This window comes from Schistocerca piceifrons, chromosome X (genome assembly GCF_021461385.2).
Source record: "Schistocerca piceifrons isolate TAMUIC-IGC-003096 chromosome X, iqSchPice1.1, whole genome shotgun sequence".
Classification (NCBI taxonomy): domain Eukaryota; kingdom Metazoa; phylum Arthropoda; class Insecta; order Orthoptera; family Acrididae; genus Schistocerca; species Schistocerca piceifrons.
This window is the reverse complement of record NC_060149.1, coordinates 882452083-882477728: the sequence shown is the minus strand read 5'-3', so window position 1 is coordinate 882477728 and position 25646 is coordinate 882452083. Positions and strand designations below refer to the sequence as shown.

Sequence of the window (25646 nt, the reverse complement as noted above, 5' to 3'; positions counted from 1 at the left end):
AATTTTCTTAATTTATTCCATGAGCAGGTTTGAAGCTTAAACCTTCATCTTCAGGTGCTACCAAATAATTTTGAGAACTTCTGTGTTGTGCTGTCTAGGGGGAGGGGGCACTACGGTTGCCGGTCCAATGCTCCCATGTATTTGTTTGACACAAGTGTGATCCCCAATGACTGACTGGCCCGACCGCCAAACATTTATGTTCTCATAATTGTACTCTTCGAGCTTAAGTCTTCACTTCATTAGTTTGACTACAGAAGTTTTGAACTAGGATCTTTCACACTGAATATCCATGTTAATGGCTTATGGTCTGTTACCACCATAAACTGTCGTCCATATATGTACAGTCAGATCTGTTTCACTGCATGTGCTATAGCCAACAATTCCTTCTCTGGTGCTGCAATTTAATTCTGTTTCATTTAATGATCTAAATTTGTAGTGGGCAAGTCATTGCCAACTTTCTTGTCTTTTGACAGAACTGCTCCCAGAGCTGCATTGCTCACATCTGTCATCACTATGAACGGCTTGTAAAATCAGGGTACTAAAGTAGTGATGGATCAACTAATTTCTCCTTTAGTTCCTAGAAAGCATTGTTTTGTATTTTACTTTTTTTTTTTCTTTTTTTTTGTGTAGCAGTTCATGAAGTGGCATTGTGATTTTCCCCAATTGTGCAATAAATTGTTGGTAGGACCCAGTTAGACCTAGAAACCCTTTCAGTTCTTTTGTTGTTCTAGGCTGTTGAAAGAATTTCACCTTTTCCACCTTTGTCATGTCCAGTGAGATTCCCTTGTCTGCAAAACAATGACCTAAAATGATGTCACTTCTTTTCTTAAGAATTCACATGTATATTCTTCTACCTTTAATTTGTGCTTTAGCAACTTATCAAGAATGAAACAGAGATTCTTATTATGCTCCTGCAGGATTCTTCCGTAATACATTGTATCATCTTGATACGTTAAACACTTTATCCCTTGCGGACCTCACAAAACTGCATTCATCAGTCATTGAAAACAACTTGAGGTTTCTTTCAGTCCCATTAGCATTCGTTTATACTCATAGTGCTGATAGTTTGAGCTGAATGCAGTATTATCTCTGTCCTTCTCATCCATCAATATTTCATTGAATCTGCTTGCAACATCAAGCATTGAGAAGTACTTTGCCTGCCCTAGTTGGTCAAAGATATCGGACATATTTTGTAGCAGAAATGCATCATCTGCTGTGATGTTGTTTTTCTGTCTGTAGTCCACAATTATTCTCCACTTCTGTTGGGAACTTGCATCTCTTTTTTGAAACCAACAATACAGGTGTGTTCCATTCCCTCTTGCTTTTGACAGTTATCATCTTTCAGCATTTGTTCAATCTGCTCTTTTAAGGCCTCTTTCTGTGCTTCGGGTATTCTTTATGGTCTAGCATTCACCATCTTCCCTGCGTGTTCTGGTGCTATCAATATTCTGTTGTCGTTGTGGCTGTATATGTCAATTTGTCTCCTGGTAGATGGAATACATCTCCATATTCTGTGCAAAATTCTGCTGATGCATTCTTCTTTTCCGTATTCATATGATCCACTCTCAGTTGTTTTTGTGGAGCACTAGCATGACTTCCTGTTCTTTCTACAGTTTTTTACTGTCTTTTATTTCATGCACCTTTGCTAGACACACTAATTCTTCCATCACTAATGTGATCTTTTGTAATTGCTCTTTGTTCTCTGATAAATTTGTTGCACTTACTATGCACATGCCATTTTGCACCCTCACTAATGTCTCTGGTACGTACACTCCATTAGACTATCCTGTTTGAGGATAAACATTTCACTTTCACTATCTCGTGGTACTTTACCCTCCACATTCAACTGCATCATCATTTCCTCACATGGTCCAATTTCCTCACTGGACTTCTGATAATCTCAAACTCAAATACTTTCAGTTTCTCCTTCACTGTTTAGGTGTGTGCCCCCTGCCCGACCTCCGCCCCCGCCCCCTGCCCGACCTCCGCCCCCGCCCCCTGCCCGACCTCCGCCCCCGCCCCCTGCCCGACCTCCGCCCCCGCCCCCTGCCCGACCTCCGCCCCCGCCCCCTGCCCGACCTCCGCCCCCGCCCCCTGCCCGACCTCCGCCCCCGCCCCCTGCCCGACCTCCGCCCCCGCCCCCTGCCCGACCTCCGCCCCCGCCCCCTGCCCGACCTCCGCCCCCGCCCCCTGCCCGACCTCCGCCCCCGCCCCCTGCCCGACCTCCGCCCCCGCCCCCTGCCCGACCTCCGCCCCCGCCCCCTGCCCGACCTCCGCCCCCGCCCCCCGCCCGACCTCCGCCCCCCGCCCGACCTCCGCCCCCCGCCCCCCGCCTGACCTCCGCCCCCCGCCCCCCCGCCTGACCTCCGCCCCCCGCCCCCCACCCGACCTCCGCCCCCCGCCCGACCTCCGCCCCCCGCCCCCCGCCCGACCTCCGCCCCCCGCCCCCCGCCCGACCTCCGCCCCCCGCCCCCCGCCCGACCTCCGCCCCCCGCCCGACCTCCGCCCCCCGCCCCCCGCCCGACCTCCGCCCCCCGCCCGACCTCCGCCCCCCGCCCGACCTCCGCCCCCCGCCCGACCTCCGCCCCCCGCCCCCCGCCCGACCCCCGCCCCCCGCCCGACCCCCGCCCCCCGCCCGACCTCCGCCCCCCGCCCGACCTCCGCCCCCCGCCCGACCTCCGCCCCCCGCCCGACCTCCGCCCCCCGCCCGACCTCCGCCCCCCGCCCGACCTCCGACCTCCGCCCCCCGCCCGACCTCCGCCCCCCGCCCAACCGCCGCCCCCCTGACCGACTAGCTTTCACTGTTCAAAGCATCCTGCCTCTGATTTTTTTTGGCTTTCCATTTTGCCCCCACCAGTCCCTCACATGACGTGACGCCGAAGGTCTTCCACCACCTCATTGGCTCCAATTGTGATCTTCTCTTCAGTGGGTTTCCAGAGGCTGGGTAGAGGGAGAGAGGCATCTCTCACTGCATGTCACACACTGTGTCCTAAGCCTGCCATTCACTTTCCATGATGGCTTGGTGTCTGTACTGAAGACTGACTCTCTCTCTCTCTCTCTCTCTCTCTCTCTCTCTCTCTCTCTCTCTCTCTCTCTCTCTCTCTCATCCCATGCTTTCTGTCTAGCCAGGAAATGCTGGCCCCTCTATTGTTGTTGATAAACATTCATTTGGAGCTCTGCATATCAGTGTTACTCTGTAATGTTTTTGGGTCAATCTGTGGTCATAGCTTAGTGTCTTCACTAGTACCTGGCTGGCTCACTGGCTTCCCTGTGACTTTTCCTTGCCAACTATTTTTCTACAAGACTTGGCTGTTTGCTTCCATGCCCCACATATCAAATTTGACTTGTGTAGCCTTCTCATTTATCACATAGTTGTTTACCTACCTTTTTAAATTTGTTTTACTAATGTAAACACAATTGAATGTAAATATAAAAATTATACTCTTGTGCTTTGTAGATAACATCTTCACGAGAAGTGGAGTTGCCAAAACTTCAGGGACTTGTACTGCGAGAGATTATCCTTGTCAAAATGGAAAATACAATGACGAAAATAAAATGCATACTCCACTCTTGCCCTATGTTAACTAATAAAGAAAAGAAGGTATTCATTTTTCAAACAGAAATGCCAATACTACGCACAAGGGTTCTGAATTGGTGGAGCCCTTACTACCCGCGCAAGGCTAACTGTCCCTAGAGGTAAGTTGTTTTGAAACATGACATCTAATTTTTAAACACCTAAAACCCTGTTAAAATCCATGTTACTTTTACTGCCAGTGTGACCTTTACATATAGAAAAGATATATAAAATGTATAATAATGTTTCAAGATAAATGTTGATATGTATTGCAGTTGTTTCTAGAATGTATGTGAGAAAAGAATTATCATCATTCATTTATACAGCCAGCATTCTCACAGAGTTCTTTTGGTGTATGTAGAGAAGAGTATTGGGAACCAAGTCTTGTTATGTTGATAGTACAGATGTCGTTGTGAACAGGAAGCTTAGCTTAGACAACATGTTTTTTAAACTCCCTAACAAGTGTACTCTCATTGCAGGGGTTGAGCACAATTTGGCTAAAAATATCCAGCCTGGAGAGCCAAATTCTATCACAGTATTCAACAGCACAAAAGTGTAAATTATCAGTGGTAATGCTGATGAGCCCTAAGATGTTTCTCCCTGATCCACATTCAGCATCCACTCTTGATAAGTGTTCTCTGAAAGGGCATTTTTGTTTAATTGATCATTAAATATCCCTAGTGATAAGCTGTTTTCAAAAATTACATTTTAAAAACCTGTTAAAATCGGTGTTACTCCCATTGTGACTCATATATTTAGAAACAAGAGCACAAAAGCATAACTTATGTGTTAATACAAATGATCCCAGTGTTGTTCCTGTAGAATGATATTCATTGATCGATGTTCAGCATCCACTCTTGATAAGTGTTCTCTGAAAGGGCATTTTTGTTTAATTGATCATTAAATATCCCTAGTGATAAGCTGTTTTTAAAAAATTACATTTTAAAAACCTGTTAAAATCGGTGTTACTCCCATTGTGACTCGTATATTTAGAAACAAGAACACAAAAGCATAACTTACATGTTAATTCAAATGATCCCAGTGTTGTTCCTGTAGAATGATATTCATTGATTGATGTTCAGCATCCATTCTTGATAAGTGTTCTCTGAAAGGGCATTTTTGTTTAATTGATCATTAAATATCCCTAGTGATAAGCTGTTTTCAAAAATTACATTTTAAAACTCTGTTAAAATCTGTGTTACTTTGTTACTCCCAGTGGACACGTATATTTAGAAAAGATATATAAAACATGTAATAATGTTTCAAGATAAATGTTGATATGTACTGCAGTTGATTCTAGAATGTGTATCAGAAGATAATAAAACAATAAATATATGTATTCCATTCATGAGTTTCACATGTTCATGTTTGCCCAGTTAACATTAAGCACATGACTGCTTTGATGGCATAGGTGATGCTTGCGACCAGACTGGAGTAGGTGGTGGTGGTGGCGGTGGTGGGAGGATGTATGGGACAGGTCTTGCATCTAGGTCTATTACAGGGATATGAGCCATGAGGCAAGGAGTTGGAGTAAGGATGGAGGAGGATATTGATTAGGTTCAGTGGGCAGCAGTATAGCAGTATACCACTGTGGGAGTGGTGGGAAGGATAATGGGTAGGATATTCCTCATTTCAGGGCACAATGACAGGTAGGCAAAATCCTGGTGGAGAATGTGATTCAGTTACTCAAATCCTGAGGGGTACTGAGTCGTGAGGGGATTGCTCCTTTGTGGGCGGACAGTGGGACTGTGGGAGATAGTGGGTGACTGGAGAGATAAGGCACAGCTTTGGTGGGTAATTTCAGACTGTGAAGGCCTTCGTGAGACCTTCAATATATTTGGAAAGGGACTGCTGATTACTATAGATGAGACGGCCATGGGTGGCTAGGATATATGGAAGGGAGTTCTTGGTATGGAGTGGGTAGCAGATGTTAAAGTACAGATATTGCTTGTTGTTGGTAGGGTTGATATGAAGAGGTGTGCTGATGTCAACATCAATGAACATGGCTTGTTGAGTTGGGGTGGACCAGGTGAAATGAATGGGGAGAAGATGTTGAGGCTCTGGATGAATATGGATAGGGTGTCATCACCTGCAATCAAGGTCACAAAGACTTTATCAATGAAACTGAATCAGGAGAGGGGTTTGGAATTCTGGGTGGTTATGAAGGTTTCCTCTAGATGGCCCATGAATAGTCTGACATAGGATAGTGACATGTGAATGCCCATTGTCACACCACAGATTTGTTTGTAGGTGATGCCTTAAGAAGGTGAAGTAATTGTGGGTGAGGATATAGTTGGTCATGGTGACTGTGAAGGCGGTTGTAGGTCCGGAATCAGTTGGACATTGGGGAAGGTAGTGTTCAACAGCAGCAAGGCTATGGGAATTAGGGGTGTTAAGGTAAAGAGAGGGGGTGTCTACAGTGCCAAGGATGGCACTGTGTGGTGAAGGAACAGGAACTGTGGAGAGTCAGTGGAGGAAATGGTTGCTAACATAGGAGTTAAGCTAATGTGTAATAGGCTGAAGTGTTGGTCTATGAGAGCAGAGATTCTCTCATTGGGGGCACAGTAACCAGCCACAATGAAATGTCTTGGGTGGTTGGGTTTATAGACTTAGGAAGCATGTAGAAGGTAGAAGTGCAGGGAGTGGTTAGGTTGAGGAGACACAGACTCAGGGGGTAGGTTCTAAGAGGACCTAAGGATTTGAGGGGAGACTGGAGATCCCATTGGGTTTCAGAAATGGGGTCACTGTGGCAGGTTTTGTAGGTGGATGAATCTGATGGCTGGGGGAGTGTTTCCTCCAGGTAATTTCTGCAGTTCAGAACCACAGTGGTGCAGCCTTTATTGGCAGGTAGGATTGTAAGGTCAGCATTAGCTTTTAGGTGGTGGATTGCTGTTCTTTCTGCTGATGTAAGGTTAGCTTCCATGTTGAAGGTTTAGGGGAATGTTAACTGCAAACTCTTTTAATCTTGGTTTATCATATGTCCTCAACAGTTGTATTTGTAAGCATGCAATTGCAAATTCTGCTCTAGGACTTGGGGCATTGTTGAACATCATAGCTGTAACTGTCTGGCAGCAGTACACGTAGACTTTCTGGGAGAATGATTGAAAGATTTTCTTACACACTCAGAGTTTTCCTCAGGTATCTTTGGTCATCCACCTTTCCCTTTATTGAATACTGTCTCTTCGCCATAAATTTCGTGTGTCATACCTGAATCGATGGACATGACAGTGGATCTTTTCCATGCTTAGTTTGAAGTTTTGCTGAATCTGTAGGGTGGGGTTTCGTTTCAGTACACTATAATACGCACTATGTCGTCTCTTGAGGAGAGACTATTTTGTAAGGATTTTGTACAGATATGATGAAGATATCTCACCAGTTGCTTTTGTCTTAAATTTTTGATACTATAGAGAGATTTTCTGGGCACACTGCATTTCGACTACTAAAACTGTGTTTCTACGTACACATAAAACTACACCAGTCAACTGGTGTTAATTGGCTTGCGTGTGGAAACACTTTACCAGTACAAGCACTTCCTGGCTGGTGCCAGGAGCAGAGAAGTTAAAAACTTTTTTTAAAATTACTGGTAGTAAGTCACTTCCCGTACTGCTATCTTGTACCTAGTTGCTTCTACCTAAAACATGCCCAATCTGTTTTGATTGTTCATGGTATTTATGGGATAAACATTTTGTAAATGTGCTAATCAGCCCAATGCATTTTAATATATATGGTCAGATTTAGTGCCTGCTCAATAAAAAATTGCGTAGTTACTGAAAAAGTTAACAAATGGCTATTTGGGACCATTACTATAGATGTTAACACTATTTCCAATATAAAATGGCTCACTGTACTTCACATCAGTCTTCCCTTTTTTCTCCTACATGAATTTAGGTGCCCCCAAAGCAGTATTTATTAAAACTTACAAGTCAAGAAATGGTTTCTTGCTTCTGTAAACAGAGAAAAATTGTGTGAACTTAGAAGTTCAAATAATGGAGAAGTGAGATGTTGAGAGCTACACTTACATTTCCTGGAAATTCAAGACTGATTCATTTCACAAAAAAATCTTTTATTAATTATGATATTATAGCCAATTACTCCTTTACATCAACTACAATAAATAAAATGATTCTTCATGATAATCCGATTGAAACAAATCCCGAATGTAGTCCTTGATATGTTTCATGCCTTTAAAATTTGTTGGATCTGGTAGCTGATTTGTACCATTTATAATTGGAGCCCTAGATACAGAATTTCCCTGAACAAATAATATAAGTTTTTGACTTTCACCTCCATTATTAACTCTTCATTTTACGTTTTTTATCATGTTAGAGTTTTAACAAGCACACATTGTGCAGTTGATGGAAGCAGACATAAAAAACAATGTGTTCATGATAATGGACACGAGTAGCTATTAAACTGTAGTGTGCAAATTTACAACTTTGCTATGGATTGAAATTCCATATCCAGTTAGCTATCGGGTTTCTTTCTCTCAAATAGATTTGTGTGACTAGTATTAACTGTGCATGAAACTCTTTACTCTAACTGAAACTAATGAAGAAGATTTTCAGTGTCATCCTGATTGACCTGTGATGATGTAAAACTTGTAAAGAAGTGATGATATATGGCCTGTTCATGGTAGTGTGGCAGGCAGCAGGCAGTGTGTCACAAACCGGTCATAGTTTCCTTTTAAGCCATCTATGTGAAGAGAAATACATGTTGTATTTCTTTCAAGTTTTTGATGATTCGCTATTGAATGTGGGCATTCCGACAGAGGATGTGCATGTAGTATCACCATTATGCTTGTGCCTGAGTGCCAAAGGTGGAGCAGTATTTGAAAGGCCACTAAATGTGACAGAGGTCACTCATATAGTGGCAGCCTTCGTGTGTGCACCTCCGTGCCACTTTTTATTGATGTGATGTCAACTAGCAACCTCCAGTGCAAAACACTTGTGTGAAGATGGCGTAATGGTTCTCAGCTGAAATATGGCAAGAAGTCGACATCATCTGGCTGCAATCCCGAAACTTGATAGAATACTTTTTACGCCAGGAAAATTTCAAGACTCACAACAGATTTAGCATACATTTTGTTAAATATCAATCCAGGTCCAAGTAACTATATAACAGTAGACTAACACGATGATTGCTGCACACCAAAATACGGTAAAAATGGCAGGTTGGTAAGCAAAGATGAAAAGATTGACTGACTGGTGAAATGACTATCATAAGGTATAGATTCATTTATAGGCTTACCAAAATGTCCTTGCCACAACATGTCTCTGTTCACCCTTTCATCAATGTCATCCTAGCCTTACACTAGCTCCTGGACTTGCGCTGATGTCGTCTGGCTTTTGCCACAACCTTTTTTAGCCCTTACGCCAACATCTTCTAGCCCTTCCACCAATCTCTCTAAGCCATTGTCCGGCCTGTCTCAGTTCTTGCCACATCAGTCTTAGCATTTGCCTCAACTTTGCATAGTCTTTGCTTCAACCTTTTGTATATGAGACAAACGACAGAAGGAGATTGGTGATTTTAAATTCAGATCAGTACAGACCACCTCTACCAATTACATGAACATACCACTGTGCTCTCTTCAAATCACTACTATGCTTTGCAGTCAGCACATGGGCACATAGACTGATGTTGGTCCCAAACACAGTGTTGGTCAAATTATTGCTGAGAAGTGTCCTGTCCAGACTATTGGGGGCTTTTGGCACTGCTTATAATATACCTGATGGATATTATCATCAAATAAAGAGCTACAATGCACCAGTTAAGGATGGGGAGACTAGAGCATGTAAATGCAGTTACCAATGTACCAATACTTAGTAAATGTGAACTCATAAGCTGGTGGATGGATACATGGTGAAGCCAGTGGACACAAGTGATAAGGGATATAGACTACATGATTTTATCACTGACCTAGGGGAGCTGCTAAGAATGAAACATACTGATCCCAGCCACTGTATGGTACATTTCTTAACTGGACACGGACCTAATCCCACGAACATACACTATGTGAGTCTGCGTCAGACATCAACGTGTACAAGCGTGGAAAGAGGTTGCCCGGAACATATAGTATTATTCTGTGGGCAATACAGGAACACCAGAAAACACTACACTTAAGACTACAGTAACACAGTACCACAAATCTACACGATAATTAGAAACGAAGAACAATGGACTCATCTGAACACACTAACAGACGAAATATCCAAAGCCACATGTGAAGAGTACATATGGGCAAGAACGGATAGACAGTGAGCCTACATAAAATCCAATGACAGATTCTAAAGTGGTACACGAAGAAGAAGAAAAGAAGAGAGAAACGGATAACGGATGATGTAACTTTCAACTTTTAACCTGGTAAGACTATCAAAAATATTCAACGACATTTGCATGTGCAGGCAAAATAATGCAACAGTGCACACTGAACTTTCAAAAGATAAATAATGTAAGGAAATGCAAGCTTATTGTTGCATAAGGTGTCATAAATATGTACACTGTAGAATAGTGCATGAAATAGACTACCATTAACCTCCTCCTAACATAACAAGTAACTGTGACTGACAGCCAATGGTTCGAAGCAACTGTTCTGAGGTATTCACTGCCAGTCACAACTGGTGATGGTACTAAGTCATCTAACATGCATCCTATTTTATGTTTTATTCTTTTTAAAAAACAAACCGACTTATTTAATTTCCTTTTAACCTTAGTATTCATTTATTCAGTTACAAAAATGTTGTGGACAAAAACAGTAAAAACAGAGATAATGCTCGATACCTGCCTCCATGTGACAGGACATGACAATGATATGATCTGACATGGGTGCTGGAGGGAGCTGTAACGGTGCCCCATAGACCCCGTAACCGATCATAGTGGCTAAGTGGCAAATTAAAAACCCAACATATGGAAGAAGTTGATGGGTCATTAAAAATAAAGCAGCAAGGGAAACAAATTGCTTGCCCCAATATTTACTAGTCCTTGCACCAAAGCCAAATGCAGCCCGTAGGCCGTCGGCATGTGGGACGAGTTAGCTAACGTTAACGTGGTGCTCCGTGAATTCTGTGATGTCACTTCCTGTTGTTACTCGTTGAGAAGCCATTTCATCACGTGAATCACAAAATAACTTCTGTGATATTTCTACAACTTGCCACGTAAAGTAGAACCCATGGAGATAAGAATAAATGGAGATGGCACTACGTATCCCAACTGTACTACGTTTTGAAGCCATGGGGGAGTGGCTTGCCGCCATGACACACTGACCAAAATGTTGCCAGTGTGCATAGCGCTGTGTGTATTTACAGACACGAATTGCACCATATACGCATGTAACATCATCAAATTGGTTGTTTCATAGTTTTTGTTTAAAATTAAATCTCGTAAAGGCGAAATCTCGCATCTCTTCTGTTTAAAAATAGTTTTTAATGCAATATTACGAATAGCTAGAATATGCCAATCTTAAATATAAATGATACAATTTTGTTAATTTAGTAATAAATGTGTATCACAAACTTCGGTTCTTCGTTAGTTATTCTTAAGATTGTCTGATACTACAATCCGATTGAACGAATCGGTGCTAGATTTACGAGAAGTGACAATGTCTTTTCCGATTTTCGTGACATACAAACCAATACTTTTCAATTGTTTGACTTCAGCATAATGTATTGTGACAGCTATTTACTAATGTGCAACAGACTGATTACAATGGTGACCATTACATATATCTGAAGAGGTAACAAAATGATCTGTCTTTGTTGTTAATTATTTAAACCATGAAGAAGTTCATTCTATTGTCAAATGGAATAGAACTGTAGAGACTCCCAAGAAATATAAATTATAAGTTTGTTATCCACAAAAAAATGTACTCTCAGTTTGGATAACATTGACCCTGAGGAAGAAAACAAAACTCTTTGCCATACATTTCACACACACATCAACAAATACCCATGTTTCTTCTCTTAAGTGGTATGCAGCAGCTCTAGTGTGGGGCTAGTACACTCTTTTCAGTAATAAACAAATCAATTGCGGCAGCAGAACTTCCAACATGACATGTCTGTTAGCCAATGCAGTATAACAGTGTTCCAATTTTCCTCTGTTGTGGGAGTCATTTTAATATTAAGGAGTTCTAGCTATTGCTTACTTACCTTATGTTCCAATTTCTTATTTTGGTATGAAAGAGATTTCTTAACAGTGCAACAGTGTCCCATATTTTAGGTAACTTAGGCATAAACCATTACATTGAGCTTTGTTTACTTCGTTCCCTATTTTATAATTTTCAGTCTTTTAAATCCAATCCTTTCTTGTCAAGTTGACAGGAGGTTACTGTGGTACAAAATGAAACGATGGAGAAATTAAGACAGTGATCATGGACCAGAACCGTATATCAGAGTTTTAGAAGTGTGGTACGTCCCAATAAATTAGCAGAAGCTTAATTGCTTGCCAATGACAAAATTTTATTAACATTGAAACTAGGTTTTGCTTTTGAAATCGTTGTCCTAGTAAAAATAGAGGCTATATATTCCTTATTCATTCATAAAAGGTATGGTAACTGGGAGGAATGAAATAGTCGATGGATGGAACTATGCAAGTAAAACATTTGTGACCGACACTGTCTTCAACCTAGGGGTTTTTCCGTCCTAACTGAAACATTAGGTGGTGTATTCAGAATTTTATTCCAGCAAAAAAGCTTTTCTTGATTTGTTGTTATCCATTTTATGTTGAATTGCTTGTTATTGGTCTACAGAAAAATTATTACAATGTGACTGATTTCAGTTAATTGCTTTTTTCACAAGATTGTAGAATTTTAAAATAACACAGTTCTATGTAAAAAAATATTACTATATAAAATTGCAACATAAAGGTCCACATCAAAACTTAAATGTACTGAAACAATTGTGTCCATTATTTTGAATCTGATTTCACCAAACAATAGAACTGAAACCCTTACAGATGGAACTATGCAAGTAAAACATTTGTGACCAACACTGTCTTGAACGTAGGGGTTTTGCCATCCTAACTGGAAATGGTATTACTGAAACCAAGCATCAAAAACCCAGAAGCGTGAGCATTGCTACACAAGACCTTATTTAGATACTGGTAATGAGACTGTGTTTATCTAACCAAAAACCTTAGATGCTCTCAGCATTATAGTGCCACAAAAACATGGTTAATCAAACCACCTCCAGAGAGATGGTGGAAAGGTAATTAGGCTACTAACAAAGACACACAAAACATGATTTTCCAACACTTCTGTAAAACAACACTACTTGATTTCGATATCGGAAGTACAGAAAAAAATTAAGTTCTCGCAGGTAGCCACAGTTGCAGCCTGCATTCACTCATAAATGAAGAGTCTACTGTGAACACATCAAGACTGATCAGTCTTCACCAAAGTTTGTGAACTGACAAAGTTATCTCAAGTCAGTAAACTAACTCCCATGGATTGTATAATGTTGTATAGTGGCTCAAATGATACTTACAAAAATGAAATGCCTATTGCTTGTTGAGAATGAAAGAAATGTCTCAGTCTACTGACTCACACAACTGTAATACTATTTACCATTCCACATACATATGATTTATCACAGTGGTCCTGCATAAACCAGGAAAGTAGTCAAACAAACAACATAAGAAAACATGCAATCATTTATAAAATATGTCTTATTACAGATATAAATGTTGTGGGCTGTAGTTTCCATACAACACATGGGTTGCATTTCAATGGGTTAGGGGAGAGACTAGTAGCAAATTTAGGGCTCAATGAAGTAGCAAAAAACCAATAAAGCACACCTGAGAACACTATGATGTCTCTCATTTTGTTAAGGGTAAACGACTGCCAGACTAGATAAGAAAAAAATATTATTAGTAATGACTTACAAGCAAAAACCATAAGATACTGCACAATGATGGGAATGTATTTCAGTGTGCCAAAAATGAGACAATTCTATTTCTCATTAATATGTTGTCACTCATGGTGGAAATTTAATTGACAACACTGGCTTGAACAAACTATAGCATACTCTGCCAAACAATGGCAAAATAGTTCAAACAGAAATGTGTGTCCCATTTGTTAGCACACATATCACAAGTTATTGCAGAACTAGTATTGCATACTGGTATGGTGGAGTATCAATCAGTGGGAAACACTCCACATATAAAGTAGTTATAAATGTTTGTGTGTGGAAGGTATATTTAAAAGGTATTACACAAAAATAAAATTATAATTTTCTGACTCCACTACACACCAGGAGCAAATTTTCATAGATAAACTGAATATTCTAGTATTATTAGTTTCAAGATACAGACAGCACAAACTTTTTTATAGATGGTGATAATAACACAGACATTACGGTAAAGGAATTGCATCATTTATTAAATACAATAAGGTCAAATTCTTGGTCTGCCTCAATATAATGACTGCTTGATACTAGATGCCTAACACACTATACCTCTGTGTACAAATATCAGTTACTGACCTTTAAAGAGCAACAGTTTTTTACAAGTTGTCCTGATTTTATTTTCATGCAATGAATCGCTTATTCTCTTGGCGGCATGTTTTGCTGTGTAAGCAGGTATTGTGTGGCAATTGCTTTAATCAGGAGTATCATATGATTGTCCAAGAGATGCTGATTTTTCATGTGGTCTGCTAACTCCTTGAACACTGACTTGAATATGAATTCACTAAGCACCTCAAACACACATTTGGAAAAGAGATTTTTCAATGGAACTTTTGAATTACCTGTAGTATGCCACCTGAACGCTTCTTCTGCACACACATGGATGTCAACATCATCATTCGATAGTAAAACCAACCACCCCCTGCTCTTTCTATTAATGAGAGAATAAGCAACATGGCTACCATCCCCTTGTAACATGGATAAACATGCTTCACAGTTTAAGGTTTTTTCTAAGTGACGCACCACAAATCCAGGTATATATACTACAATATAGATGGACACTTCAGATATCTAAGTTCCAGTAGCAAAGTAATCATGGTCAGGTGTCGCTGCACTATTTTTTGTGCTTAGTAACTGCCACCATTCCGAAGTGTGATTTATGTGATCTTCAACATTGGAACTGTTGAAAGTAAGAATGGGAATTTCTTCCAAAGGTATGCAATTCACTCTTTCCGGTTCATGGATCTAACTATGAATTAGTAGCCTCTTGTATGCTGCAACAAACTGGCGAGCAGTGGGGTTGTTATTCCAACCACCACAACTTTGGATGGTACTAAAAACATTTCCAAGTGGTCCTGAGAAAAATTGTACAGAGGGAGGGACTTCAGCAGAGGAGCACGAGTTTGTGTTCCCGCTAATTTGCTTTTCATGTGTAAAACACAGGATATACACACCAGGAATCCAATAAATCCTGCCTTTCTATTTGAGTCAACAACTCTCATTGCTTGAGGATTTGGACCGACAGTGAGTTCCTCAATGTACCTCTGTGCCTTTAAAATAAATTCCTCTATAGCACTAAAATTTGCTGTATTTAATGCTTGCTTGAAACCATTTTGTAAAAGTTTTCTGGAATCACAGACATCAAAGAGACAGTTGAAAACGTGTATAAATTTTACTGTTGCAGATGCCTCTTCAAAACCCAGCAGATTCATGTCACAACAGAAGTGTATGGCATCTGCCATCGAATTGCTAAGCAGCTGAGTAGCCAGTTTCAACTTCATTTTATTTAAAAAGAAAATGTATGTGACTGGCAGTAATCTTATTGCCTAGGTGGAGCCTTTCCTTGACTTGCAATTCATGTAACAGTTCCAAAAAGTGCCAAGAAATGACAGCACCTTGCTCATCCAAGAGAAATTTTTTATCTCCTAAAGCGTCGCCCACAAATTTCAAAAATGGAGGGTCTAAGTAAAATGACATTTCATGATCATTCCCTTCAACTGAAAAAGTACGTCTCAAAGTTTCACAATTGAGATCGCAGCCTAAACATCTAGTCATTGACAAATCGCTAGCTGAACTATCACATGTGAGTGAAACAACTTTCACACCACTTGAATTGGCAAGATCAATGCACTCTCTAACTACCTCGGTGTTTTGCTCACCAGTTATACCAGCAGTCAAGAAGTATCCAACTGGGCCACAACCATGAGCACAAATGTTTCTTTGGCAATGGGCGAATTATCTGTGTCTCCAGATACCCCATGTCAACATAACTGTAGTAGCATGTACCATCAAATTCTACATGTTCCCTGATGGCAATTTCGTCAGCTACCAAGCTACAGAGAGTCAGAAACTTTGTTTCAGGGTGACAAGCTTCTGCCTTAATTACCTTAAACACCTTGGATGTGAATTCAGGCACTCCACCCACACACTGGTAACACTTCAGTAACATTCTGGGCTATGTCAAACATGTATTAAAACAGCGCTTAACATAATTATATGCCCTGTGGGAATAAAAATGCAGTGTTTAGGCAAAGGAGTGCAGTTCTGGACTGTTACGTCCTAGGTACAGCCTGTGTCCTAGCTTTTGCAGTTTGCCACTTCAGCAAGTCTCTCTCCATTCCTGGTATGCTTTCTGGTATATTTAGTGAACTTCCATCCACAAGATGCTTGTCTTTCAGTGCCTTAATGACAGCAGTCAAAGAAGCCACTTTCTTCTTAAGGGGACAAGCTCCTGAACGGGCTGCATTTTTAGCATTATCTTCACCCTCATAGTGCAACTGATCTGTAAATGAAAGATAGCTCAAAATTTATACACACAATTAGGGTCATTAGTCAAAGCATTTCCCAAAAAATCATTGAGATATTTATTGTATATTGGTACTGACAACAATATTTATAACAGTGTAAAAAACGGAACACTATTTCACTGCGGTACCATTTTCTTTGGAACCAATGACTGCACAGCTTGGAAAAAGAGTCAGAGTACAGACAACATTCACATAAGTGTTTTATGCTTCCAATTTCCTTCCATGATGCTGATCTGTGAAAAAGACAAGTAATTTATTTTACTACAACAAAAATATTTAAAAATGTAGCTCAAATATCACTGACATCATCATGTTACAAACTTTTTCAGGAAATAGTAGGCAAGGGAGGTAGAGGAGGTCATTCTAAATATGTGTATCTTTTTTTTTTTAGTTTAACTTCTGTCATTTAGGAGAAAAGTGTACCTGAATGATGAAAATTCAAGTTTTCGGTAAATCACAAAAGAAGATTTACAGATTTATTAACTTACCACTATGCTCGTTTAGAACATTCCAGCTGCATCAGTTGTATTTGAGCTATATAAGTTATGGGAAGTGACCGATTCCAATTTGTCGTCCTCGCTATGTTTTTTGGTATCGTGAGCTGCTGTTTGCCTACATAGGTCAAGGGAAGTGACCGATTCCAATGTGTAGTTGTAGCTATGTGTGTTTTGGTATCGTGAGCTGCTGTTGACCTATATAGGTCAAGGGAAGTGTCAGATTCCAATTTTTGTTGTTTTGGGTGTTGGTTTTGTGGTATCGATATTTTGTGGTATCGACAATTGCGGTTGAGTTATGTAAGTGTGGGGAAGTGACCAATTCCTGTCGATATTGTAAGTGTAGCGGAATTTGGGGATTTTGTGGTGTTTTTATGTCGTCGTTTTGTGTGGTTTGGGATCGTGGAGTGTGCCTGTATGTGTTTATATTTAGTTTGTCCCCGTCCAAAAACCAACAATTTCCCACACTGGCCTCATTAGTTTGATTATATTTTTGGAGGGAGATGTGTTTGTTGGTTTTATATGTATTTTTGTGTTCGTTGTCGTGTTTATGTTATAACGTCATAGGCGCCATATTGGAGACGTTGAGAATGGTTTTTCCGCCATTTTGGTGACGTCATGGGTCAAAGCAGACGGGTGGAATCGGACGCTTCTGTAATCCCAGACAATCACTGCACAAAAAGACTGGGCAGCTCTCCTTCCCCTTCCAATACATCGCATTGCATAAGCAAGGTGAATATTTACACTGCAATGTCGACTATCAGTTACTGACAATGTCATAGTATCACTGTGCATCTTACACGAGTTACAGGCAATCACTAACCGACTTGAAAGACCCTTCCTTGCTGAAATGTCCTCAGAAACGTCAATACTATCTTCACACATTCGGAAGGACGACGGTTCAATCCCGCGTCCGGCCATCCTGATTTAGGTTTTCCGTGATTTCCCTAAATCACTCCAGGCAAATGCCGGGATGGTTCCTCTGAAAGGGCACGGCCGACTTCCTTCCCCATCCTTCCCTATTCCGATGAGACCGATGACCACGCTGTCTGGTCTCCTTCCCAAAAACCAACCAACCAACCATCTATCTTCACAACTGCAGTACTTACATTTCACAGCACTCTTCAAAAGTCTTGACAGCGTATTTAGGTTCACAATAACATTTCCATCGTTATTGCTGCTCACAATTACTACTAGGCTTGTTCTTATTACATTCAGAAAGCGAAAGTTTACGTCTAGAAGCGCTTACAAGAGCGCTTGCCCACGAAAGGCAAAGGTCCCGAGTTCGAGTCTCGGTCTGGCACACAGTTTTAATCTGCCAGGAAGTTTCATATCAGCGCACACTCCGCTGCAGAGTGAAAATTTCATTCTGCATACTAAAGGAATTTGAAAGGTGCAAACCACTCTCTCTGACTCCAGCCATCGTCATTGCTGTCGGAAAACTGACATTGTCTTTTTAGTGCAACATATGAACCTACTGCCTAAAGTATGGTGGGTCAAAAAAATTTAATTGTTGTTGAGTGTTTTATTTATGGAAAAAAGCTCAACAGCTGTGCTTTTTGTAATGTGAATTTTGTTACAAGTAAAGAGTCAGTAGATGTCTCATGCTTCAGAGCTAATGGGAGTCACAGTTGGCTAGTATCTGTCAGATGTACGTTGTGTAACTTACGTCATTCAGCACCACGTATAGAATCAATGTCAGTGGTATGTTTCACATGTGAACGCTATGGCAATGCTGAGAGCTGAAATGGTTAGCGAATAGACATAACAACTAGCTTAATATATTTTATTTTGTGTATCTTGCGATTAATAGTGTTTACAAATGAGTGTCGGGAAGGAGAAGCCTTCTGCTGAGTCAGAGATAGAAGGTGTCAGAACCAGAAGCAGTTTGCATATTATCGGAAAATTTAGTGCAGTTCACCTCAGTTAATAATGAATTACGTGGTCTAGTGGAGTCACAATCACCACAATGAAGTACAGATTTGGTAGCTGCAACTTCAGTTGCTCATTGCTCTGATAAATCAACTGAGGGTGTGCAAGCATTTCTGAAAGATCTTAAGACCTTGGCAGAGATGGAAGGATGGTCTGATGAAGAACTTCTAAGCGTAGCAAAGTTGACATTTACAGGAGAAACGAAAACTTATGCAGGATATAAGGAGGCTCTCAAGGGAGCTATAACATTTGAGGAACTTCAGAAGGCGTTAGTTCAGAGGTATACGAAGCAGAATAGTGACAGACATTTTATGGAACAGTTGGACAGGGTAACAAAGAAGCATGTGGAGTTGGTGGAAGAAACTGCAGACAGAATAAGTAAGACCAATGAATGCACTTACGAGTTGGGACAGAATGCTATGGTGAATGAGGTAATTTTATGAGAAGCTGAGCAGAGGCCACTTCATGCATTTTTAAGAGGATTACCCTCAGAGATGCTAAGAAGACCATGTGCAGGGTGTCCATCTGATTTGCACACAGCTGTCAGATTAGCAGTAGAATGTGAAGAAATTGACATGTCAACTGGAATGCAAGTTAGATGGACAGTGTTTTCAACCAATATTAGGTGTTACTGGTGTGGACAAATGGGGCTTTGTGAAGAGGCAATGTCGCCAGCTTTGGGACAATGGGAGTAGAGGTAGAGGTCACAGTAGTTTCAGAGGGAGGGGATAGGGAAAGAACCAGATGGTAAACATCAGAGGGAATCCACTGTCCACTTATGGTCAGTCCCATTGAGATGAGATGCTACAGCCGGCCGGTGCGGCCGTGCGGTTCTAAGCACGTCAGTTTGGAACCGCGTGACCGCTACGGTCGCAGGTTCGAATCCTGCCTCGGGCATGGATGTGTGTGATGTCCTTAGGTTAGTTAGGTTTAAGTAGTTCTAAGTTCTAGGGGACTGATGACCTCAGTAGTTAAGTCCCATAGTGCTCAGAGCCATTTGAACAATTTTTTTTGAGATGCTACAAAGTTGTGTTGTGTGGTCAGAGGAATAGTAGGCAAGAGAACTGCAGGATGTTGTTGAACACAGGTACTAATGTGTCGGCTGCCAGTATGCATTTCGTGGAACATAAGCAACAGAACCCAGCACAGTACAGATTATGTGGAGTGGTGGGTAAAGACGTCATGGCATTGGGACCAGTGGATATAGATTTATGCCAAGACACAGTTCAGTCCAAACAATGTGTAGAGACTGTGACACATGTAAGTGAGGGCTATGACATGACAGTGGGGCTGGATTTCTTGCATCAGCATTATGCCAAAGTCGACTTTGGCAGCATGTGGTGCATCTTGATGGGAAAATGTTTCAGCTGGGCGAAACTGCTGCCAGTGTAATGATGTCATGAGGTGAGTCTATTGCAAATAACAAACCATTTAAATTGCAGACTGCCACAGTAATACTTCATTCACACAGTTGTGTATGCAAGAGTACTGGGAAATTGGTTTAGGTTAATGTTGAGTCTAGCTTACTGGTAAGAACCTAGTGTGTGGTGGAACCTTTGGACGTAAGTGAAGAAGTGGATCAGGCAGGTTGCTTAGTGAAGAGAAGTGTTGCACATATATCAGAGATAAATGGTGAGAAAATGGTACCTGAATTTGTGGATAATTTAGTGCCAAGGATTTATGGTTAACGAGAGGTTGGTGGTCACTAATGTGGATATCCTGGAGGAGGAAGTGTGGACACAAGGGGTGTTGACAACAGACAATTGCTGAATGCCATTGGAACTGTGTTACGGGTGAAGGGAAGTGATAGGAAACAGAGGGAAGAGTTACTTTTCGAATATAGGGATTTGTTTTTTCCTAAAGAGCCATTGCCAGCTAGGCATATTATATAGCACCCGATACCAACAGTAAATGAATCACCAGTTTACTGCAAATGATATAGAACACTGAGATTTTTGCAGCTGATTCTGGAAGAATTTATTGACCAGCAGCTGGCGGGTGGGATTATTGAGGAGAGTAATAGCCTATGGCGGGCCAGGAATCTCGTCATGTCCAAGACGACAGCAGACAACACAGAAGTATAGGTTTTGTTGTGATTACTGACATCTGAATGCTAAGACTATAACAACAGATGCCTACCCTTTGCCAAACATTACGGAAATCATAGACTATTTGGACCAGTGCAATTATTTTTCGACGATGGATTTAAGGAGTGTCTAACATCAGCTACTAGTCGCCTCAGAAGATCGACCGAAACACTGTTTTTTGCATTGTGGGGCCATTATCAGTACATGAGGATGCCTTTCGGAGTAAATAATGCATCTGAAATGTTTCCGAGATGGTTAGATGGGTTTCTCAGAGGATTGGTGTATCTTGATGATATAATCGTCTATGTGAGTGATACGTAACAGCACATAGAATGCTTGAGGGAAGTAGACCTCAGATTGAGGGCAGAAAATTTAACACTGAGTACAGACAACGGTAATTTTGTGTTGGAAGAGGTGGCATACCTTGGTCGCATATTAGTGGGACGGGGTTAAGACAGATCTAAAGCCGGCCGCGGTGGTCTAGCGGTTCTAGGCGCGCAGTCGGGAACCGCGTGACTGCTACGGTCGCAGGTTCGAATCCTGCCTCGGGCATGGATGTGTGTGATGTCCTTAGGTTAGTTAGGTTTAAGTAGTTCTAAGTTCTAGGGGACTGATGACCACAGATGTTAAGTCCCATAGTGCTCAGAGCCATGTGAGCCATGTGAACAGATCTAAGATTGGTTAAAGCTATAGTTGAATTTTCTTTCCTGAGTCAATGATGGAACTGCAATCATTCCTTGGAGTCACTGACTGTTATCAAAGATTTGTGAAGGGATTTGTGGATGCTGCCAAACCATTGACGCAATTACTGAAGAAAGGTTCGAAATTTGTTTGGTCAGAGGATTCTCAACATACTTTTGAAAAACTGAAAGAAGCTTTGACATAAAGTCCAATCCTAGTGTTTCCAGTTTTCAGTAAGGAATTTATGTGTAATGTGTCAACCATGCAGCTGTTTGTTTTTTGTCTCAAGAAATAGAGGGTGTAGAGCACCTGGTAGCCTGTGCATCAAGGCAAATGAACTCAATAGAGAGGAATTACTCCACAGTGGAAAAACAGATGTTGAGCCTGAAGTCATCTACATCGTGTGTCATGTCTATGGGAAAAAGTTTCAAGTGATAATGGATCATGCAGTGTCGAAATGGTTGCTGGGGTTGAAGGATCTGCCTAGTAGGTTCACATGATAGGCAGTGCAATTGAGTGAGTTTGATTTTAAGGTCACACATAAACCTGGAAAGAAACATGGGACTGCAGATGGTTTAAGTAGGAAAGCAGCAGTGTTGCAAATAGGTGGTAATGAGCTTAAGGAATAGCAGACGGATGACAGGTGTAAGTAGTGTAGTAAACAATCACAGTTATGTATACAGGATGGGTTTCTCTGTAGAGAAATCAAGTTTGAACTGCGAGCAGTAGTAATAGCAAAACTGAGGAAAAGACTACTACAGGAGACACATGATCACACGTTAAAAGGTCACGGAGAATATGAGGCTATTTACTTAGTTATTTATTTATTGCCAAATTATAGACCTGTTACCTGATGTTTAAAACAGTGGTAACAAGATGTCCGCCGAGCCGGTTGCAGTGTGAAGTGGCTCCTCATTGAGGTGCAGATTTTCTCGGTAAAAATTTGATTGTGAACACTGATATTTAATTATCGGGTACCGAGAGTGTTATCTTACATAGTCCATTCTCGTTTACTCATTAAATACAGTATATAAAACAGAGAGAGTGATCAAAGTACTTCTAGTGCGTTCGTCGTGTGCAACGCGTCAACGGAGAGGCCGTCGCCCTCCCACTGGCCGAGCATGTGTCGGTTTCTCCAGTCAGCCGCGTCGGTTCTCGCGCGTCAGCACTCCGTGCCGCGCGCTGCGACACCTCACTAGCGTCCACCAGCTGCCCTCGCCCCGCCGTCGACATCGGCCGCCAGCTGTGCTCCCTGCTGTTGATAAACAACCACCTGCCTACGCTAGGCCCAGGATTCCAGCCGACGAAGCAGCGACACCACCACACCAGAGGCTGACGGAAGAAGAAGGAAAGCATGGGGTAAGACGCTAGCTAGAGCCATCAACGTCACACCCGGAATGGAACACATGGAGGAAGAACTTGTGCGTATGTCCCCCAGTCAAATGATAGCAGCCATAGACAAAATATTGAGCGAAATAGGAGCAGAGTTAAAAGCTAGGCATGTTTCATCTGCTCTGTTAACCGTAATTAGAGACAAAGTGTTTCCCATAGCTTTCTAAATAACTAGCCTTGAAGCTAAACTGTCCTGCCTAAACGATGAAAATAGGCGACTAAGACTTGAACTACAGAGAGCCTCGAATCCAGTCAAAGACTTACAAATACAAACTTTGCAAGAGAAGGCTGAGAAATTAGAGGACGAAAATAGGGAATTGAATGTAGCGAACCAAGACTTGCAACAACAAATTAGAGAACTAACTAATAAAGTCACACAACAAGCGCAAACACAAGCACAGACACTGACATATCCTGCCGCCTTAACTATAGAGCCCAAAACCAAAGAGGCTCGAAGAATAGAACAGGCTAAGACAAAACAGGCCACAACCCTATATATCAAATCGACAGCAAATCAAGACGCCAAAGCTGTTCGACAGACAATCACCAAGAACATAAATCCCAGGAAAGAGAATATATATATAAAATCAATCAGAACCACCCAGACTGCAGTTATAGTAGAAACGGAAACACAGGAGGATTGTCGAAAAATAATAGAAAAGACTAAGGACCTGCACACCATTGTGAAGGACCGCGAGAACGCAAGCCACTTGTGGCAGTATATCACGTGCCAGATGCACATACCGATGAGGAGTTTCTAGGAAGCCTTTACGAGCAGAATCTAAGCGGTGACATGACGAAACAAGACTTCTATAGAGAGGTCAAAATAAGGTTTAAAACAGGACCTAAGGAAAGAGGTTTCAGTTACCAGGTACTGGAAGTCAGACCACACCTGTACAGGGTCCTTACACGAAGACAGAGAGTCTACATAGACTTCGAATCACTCTCCGTGAAAGACTATACACTAGTAAACCAGTGTTTTAAGTGTTGTGACCTAGGACATACGACTAAAACCTGCAGGAAGACCGACGTTACATGTGCCAAGTGCGGATACCAGGGACATAAGCGCAGTGAGTGCACGTCCGCGGTTTGCGTCTGCATCCCCTGCAAATACAGAGGCCGCGTCTGCAATAAAACAAAAGGAGGTGATTGTCAGACCTATAAACAATTGCATGACCGGCTCCTGGACGCCCAAAGCCAATCACCCAAAACACATAAATACAAATCACCATCAACATTACAGAGAAGCTACCAAAGAGCAATTTCATGGAGAGGACAAATGAATCTTCTGCTGGAGAATTACGACGATAGTGAACCCATCCCGCCCCTAACACACTCAACGACGTTACAGGATAGCTGTGTTAATACAATAGAATATATAGATGACATGACAATCGGTGGCTCCGTCCACTACGAGGTGGAAAAGCAAATAAAAGACAATTACACCATTGGATAAACTTCCAAATAACATTAACGCAGAGGGTAGATAAGTTGGAAGATGAGCTTACATACAGTATATTGTGCACAAGAAAATGTACAAACAAAACCGACATACTCCTTCACAATTTTTCCCAACTGAAGTACATCACATCATACATACACAAGATGAACATAAACCAGAATCATCATCACATGGCCGACACCACACCAGCAAGCACCACCAACATCAGTGAAAAACGTGTGAAGGCAAAAAGCATTGAAGAAGCGTGTGACAAAACGAAATGTAACCGTGTGACATCCGAAAGAGGACTTAAAATGTCTCCCAATCAGCGGCCAACACCAAGCCACAATCAGTCTAGTACCACCTCAGAGACCGCAATAGAAACCAGCACCAACAGCAAGCCAGCTACACCTAATTATGATAATTTATAATTTAACTTACTTTTAAGTAGGCTAGAGAAAAAAAGAGATACTGCAGACAGCGCAGCTGATGCTACTTAGATTGTGCCAGCCAAAGCGAGATTCTCTCAGTTTTCCAGAAACTGAGCAAACAGACAGAATCATCCCAAGACAGAAAATATCCCTACATCAACAGAGCCGCTGGTCGACCTCCTGCTCCAGGTCTGCCTGCGCAGGTCAGAATCATTCGACTTGGACAAAATATATATAGGTCATGTAAGAGCACACGGACGAACATATTTCGATTACTCACAGACTGGCAGTAAATGTTCTGTACCCATAAAACACCCAGAACACATACACAAAAAATGAATACCTTACAACATAATACAAAAAACAGTACTACAGTCAGCGCGGAAATCCCTAAAATAGCACAAGACTTGCAGGCAGACATCATTTGCTTACAAGAACCTTATAATAGAAATGGGCAACTGATAAGTCTTCCAGAACATGCTACCACAATAAGAGGTAGCAATGATTGTAAGGCTGCAATAGTAATTCTAAATAGAACTTATAACATAATTTAGGTAACACAGTTATGCAATCAATACTTGCTTACCATAGAGATAACTAATAGGAACGTCACATGGGTTATTGCATCCATGTAGGCCCAATACAGCCATCAAATACAGCCGTACGCAGACTACATCAGAGACCTAGTAAGCCCTTGCAGTTGAAAATTATGGAAAGCCTCCTCTAATTGTCTCACCTCATTCCATATCTTACATGCGTTAAATACCACCTGCCAGTCAGCAACGACCCTTGATCAACACATCATCCTGCTTCACGAACAGCACTGCCCCTTCCAGGAGCTGGTTCCGCAATGCTTCCACTCCAATGATGACCAGTAGTCTGGTTATGACCCACATCATCTTGTCCCCCAGCGT

At 41.6% G+C, this 25646-nt stretch overlaps 1 protein-coding gene across 2 annotated transcripts in view; it reads left to right on the top strand.

Moving 5' to 3' along the window:
- Positions 1–4706, top strand: part of LOC124721753 (transmembrane protein 183-like) — a 253251-nt gene extending 248545 nt beyond the window's left edge. For both annotated transcript variants that reach the window (XM_047246854.1, XM_047246855.1), the window contains 2 exons: positions 3458–3696; positions 4054–4706. In XM_047246854.1, coding sequence (XP_047102810.1) covers positions 3458–3588 — 131 coding nt within the window. In that variant the 3' untranslated portion in view covers positions 3589–3696; positions 4054–4706. The remainder of the gene's footprint in view (positions 1–3457; positions 3697–4053) is intronic.
- Positions 4707–25646: the final 20940 nt, after the last annotated feature.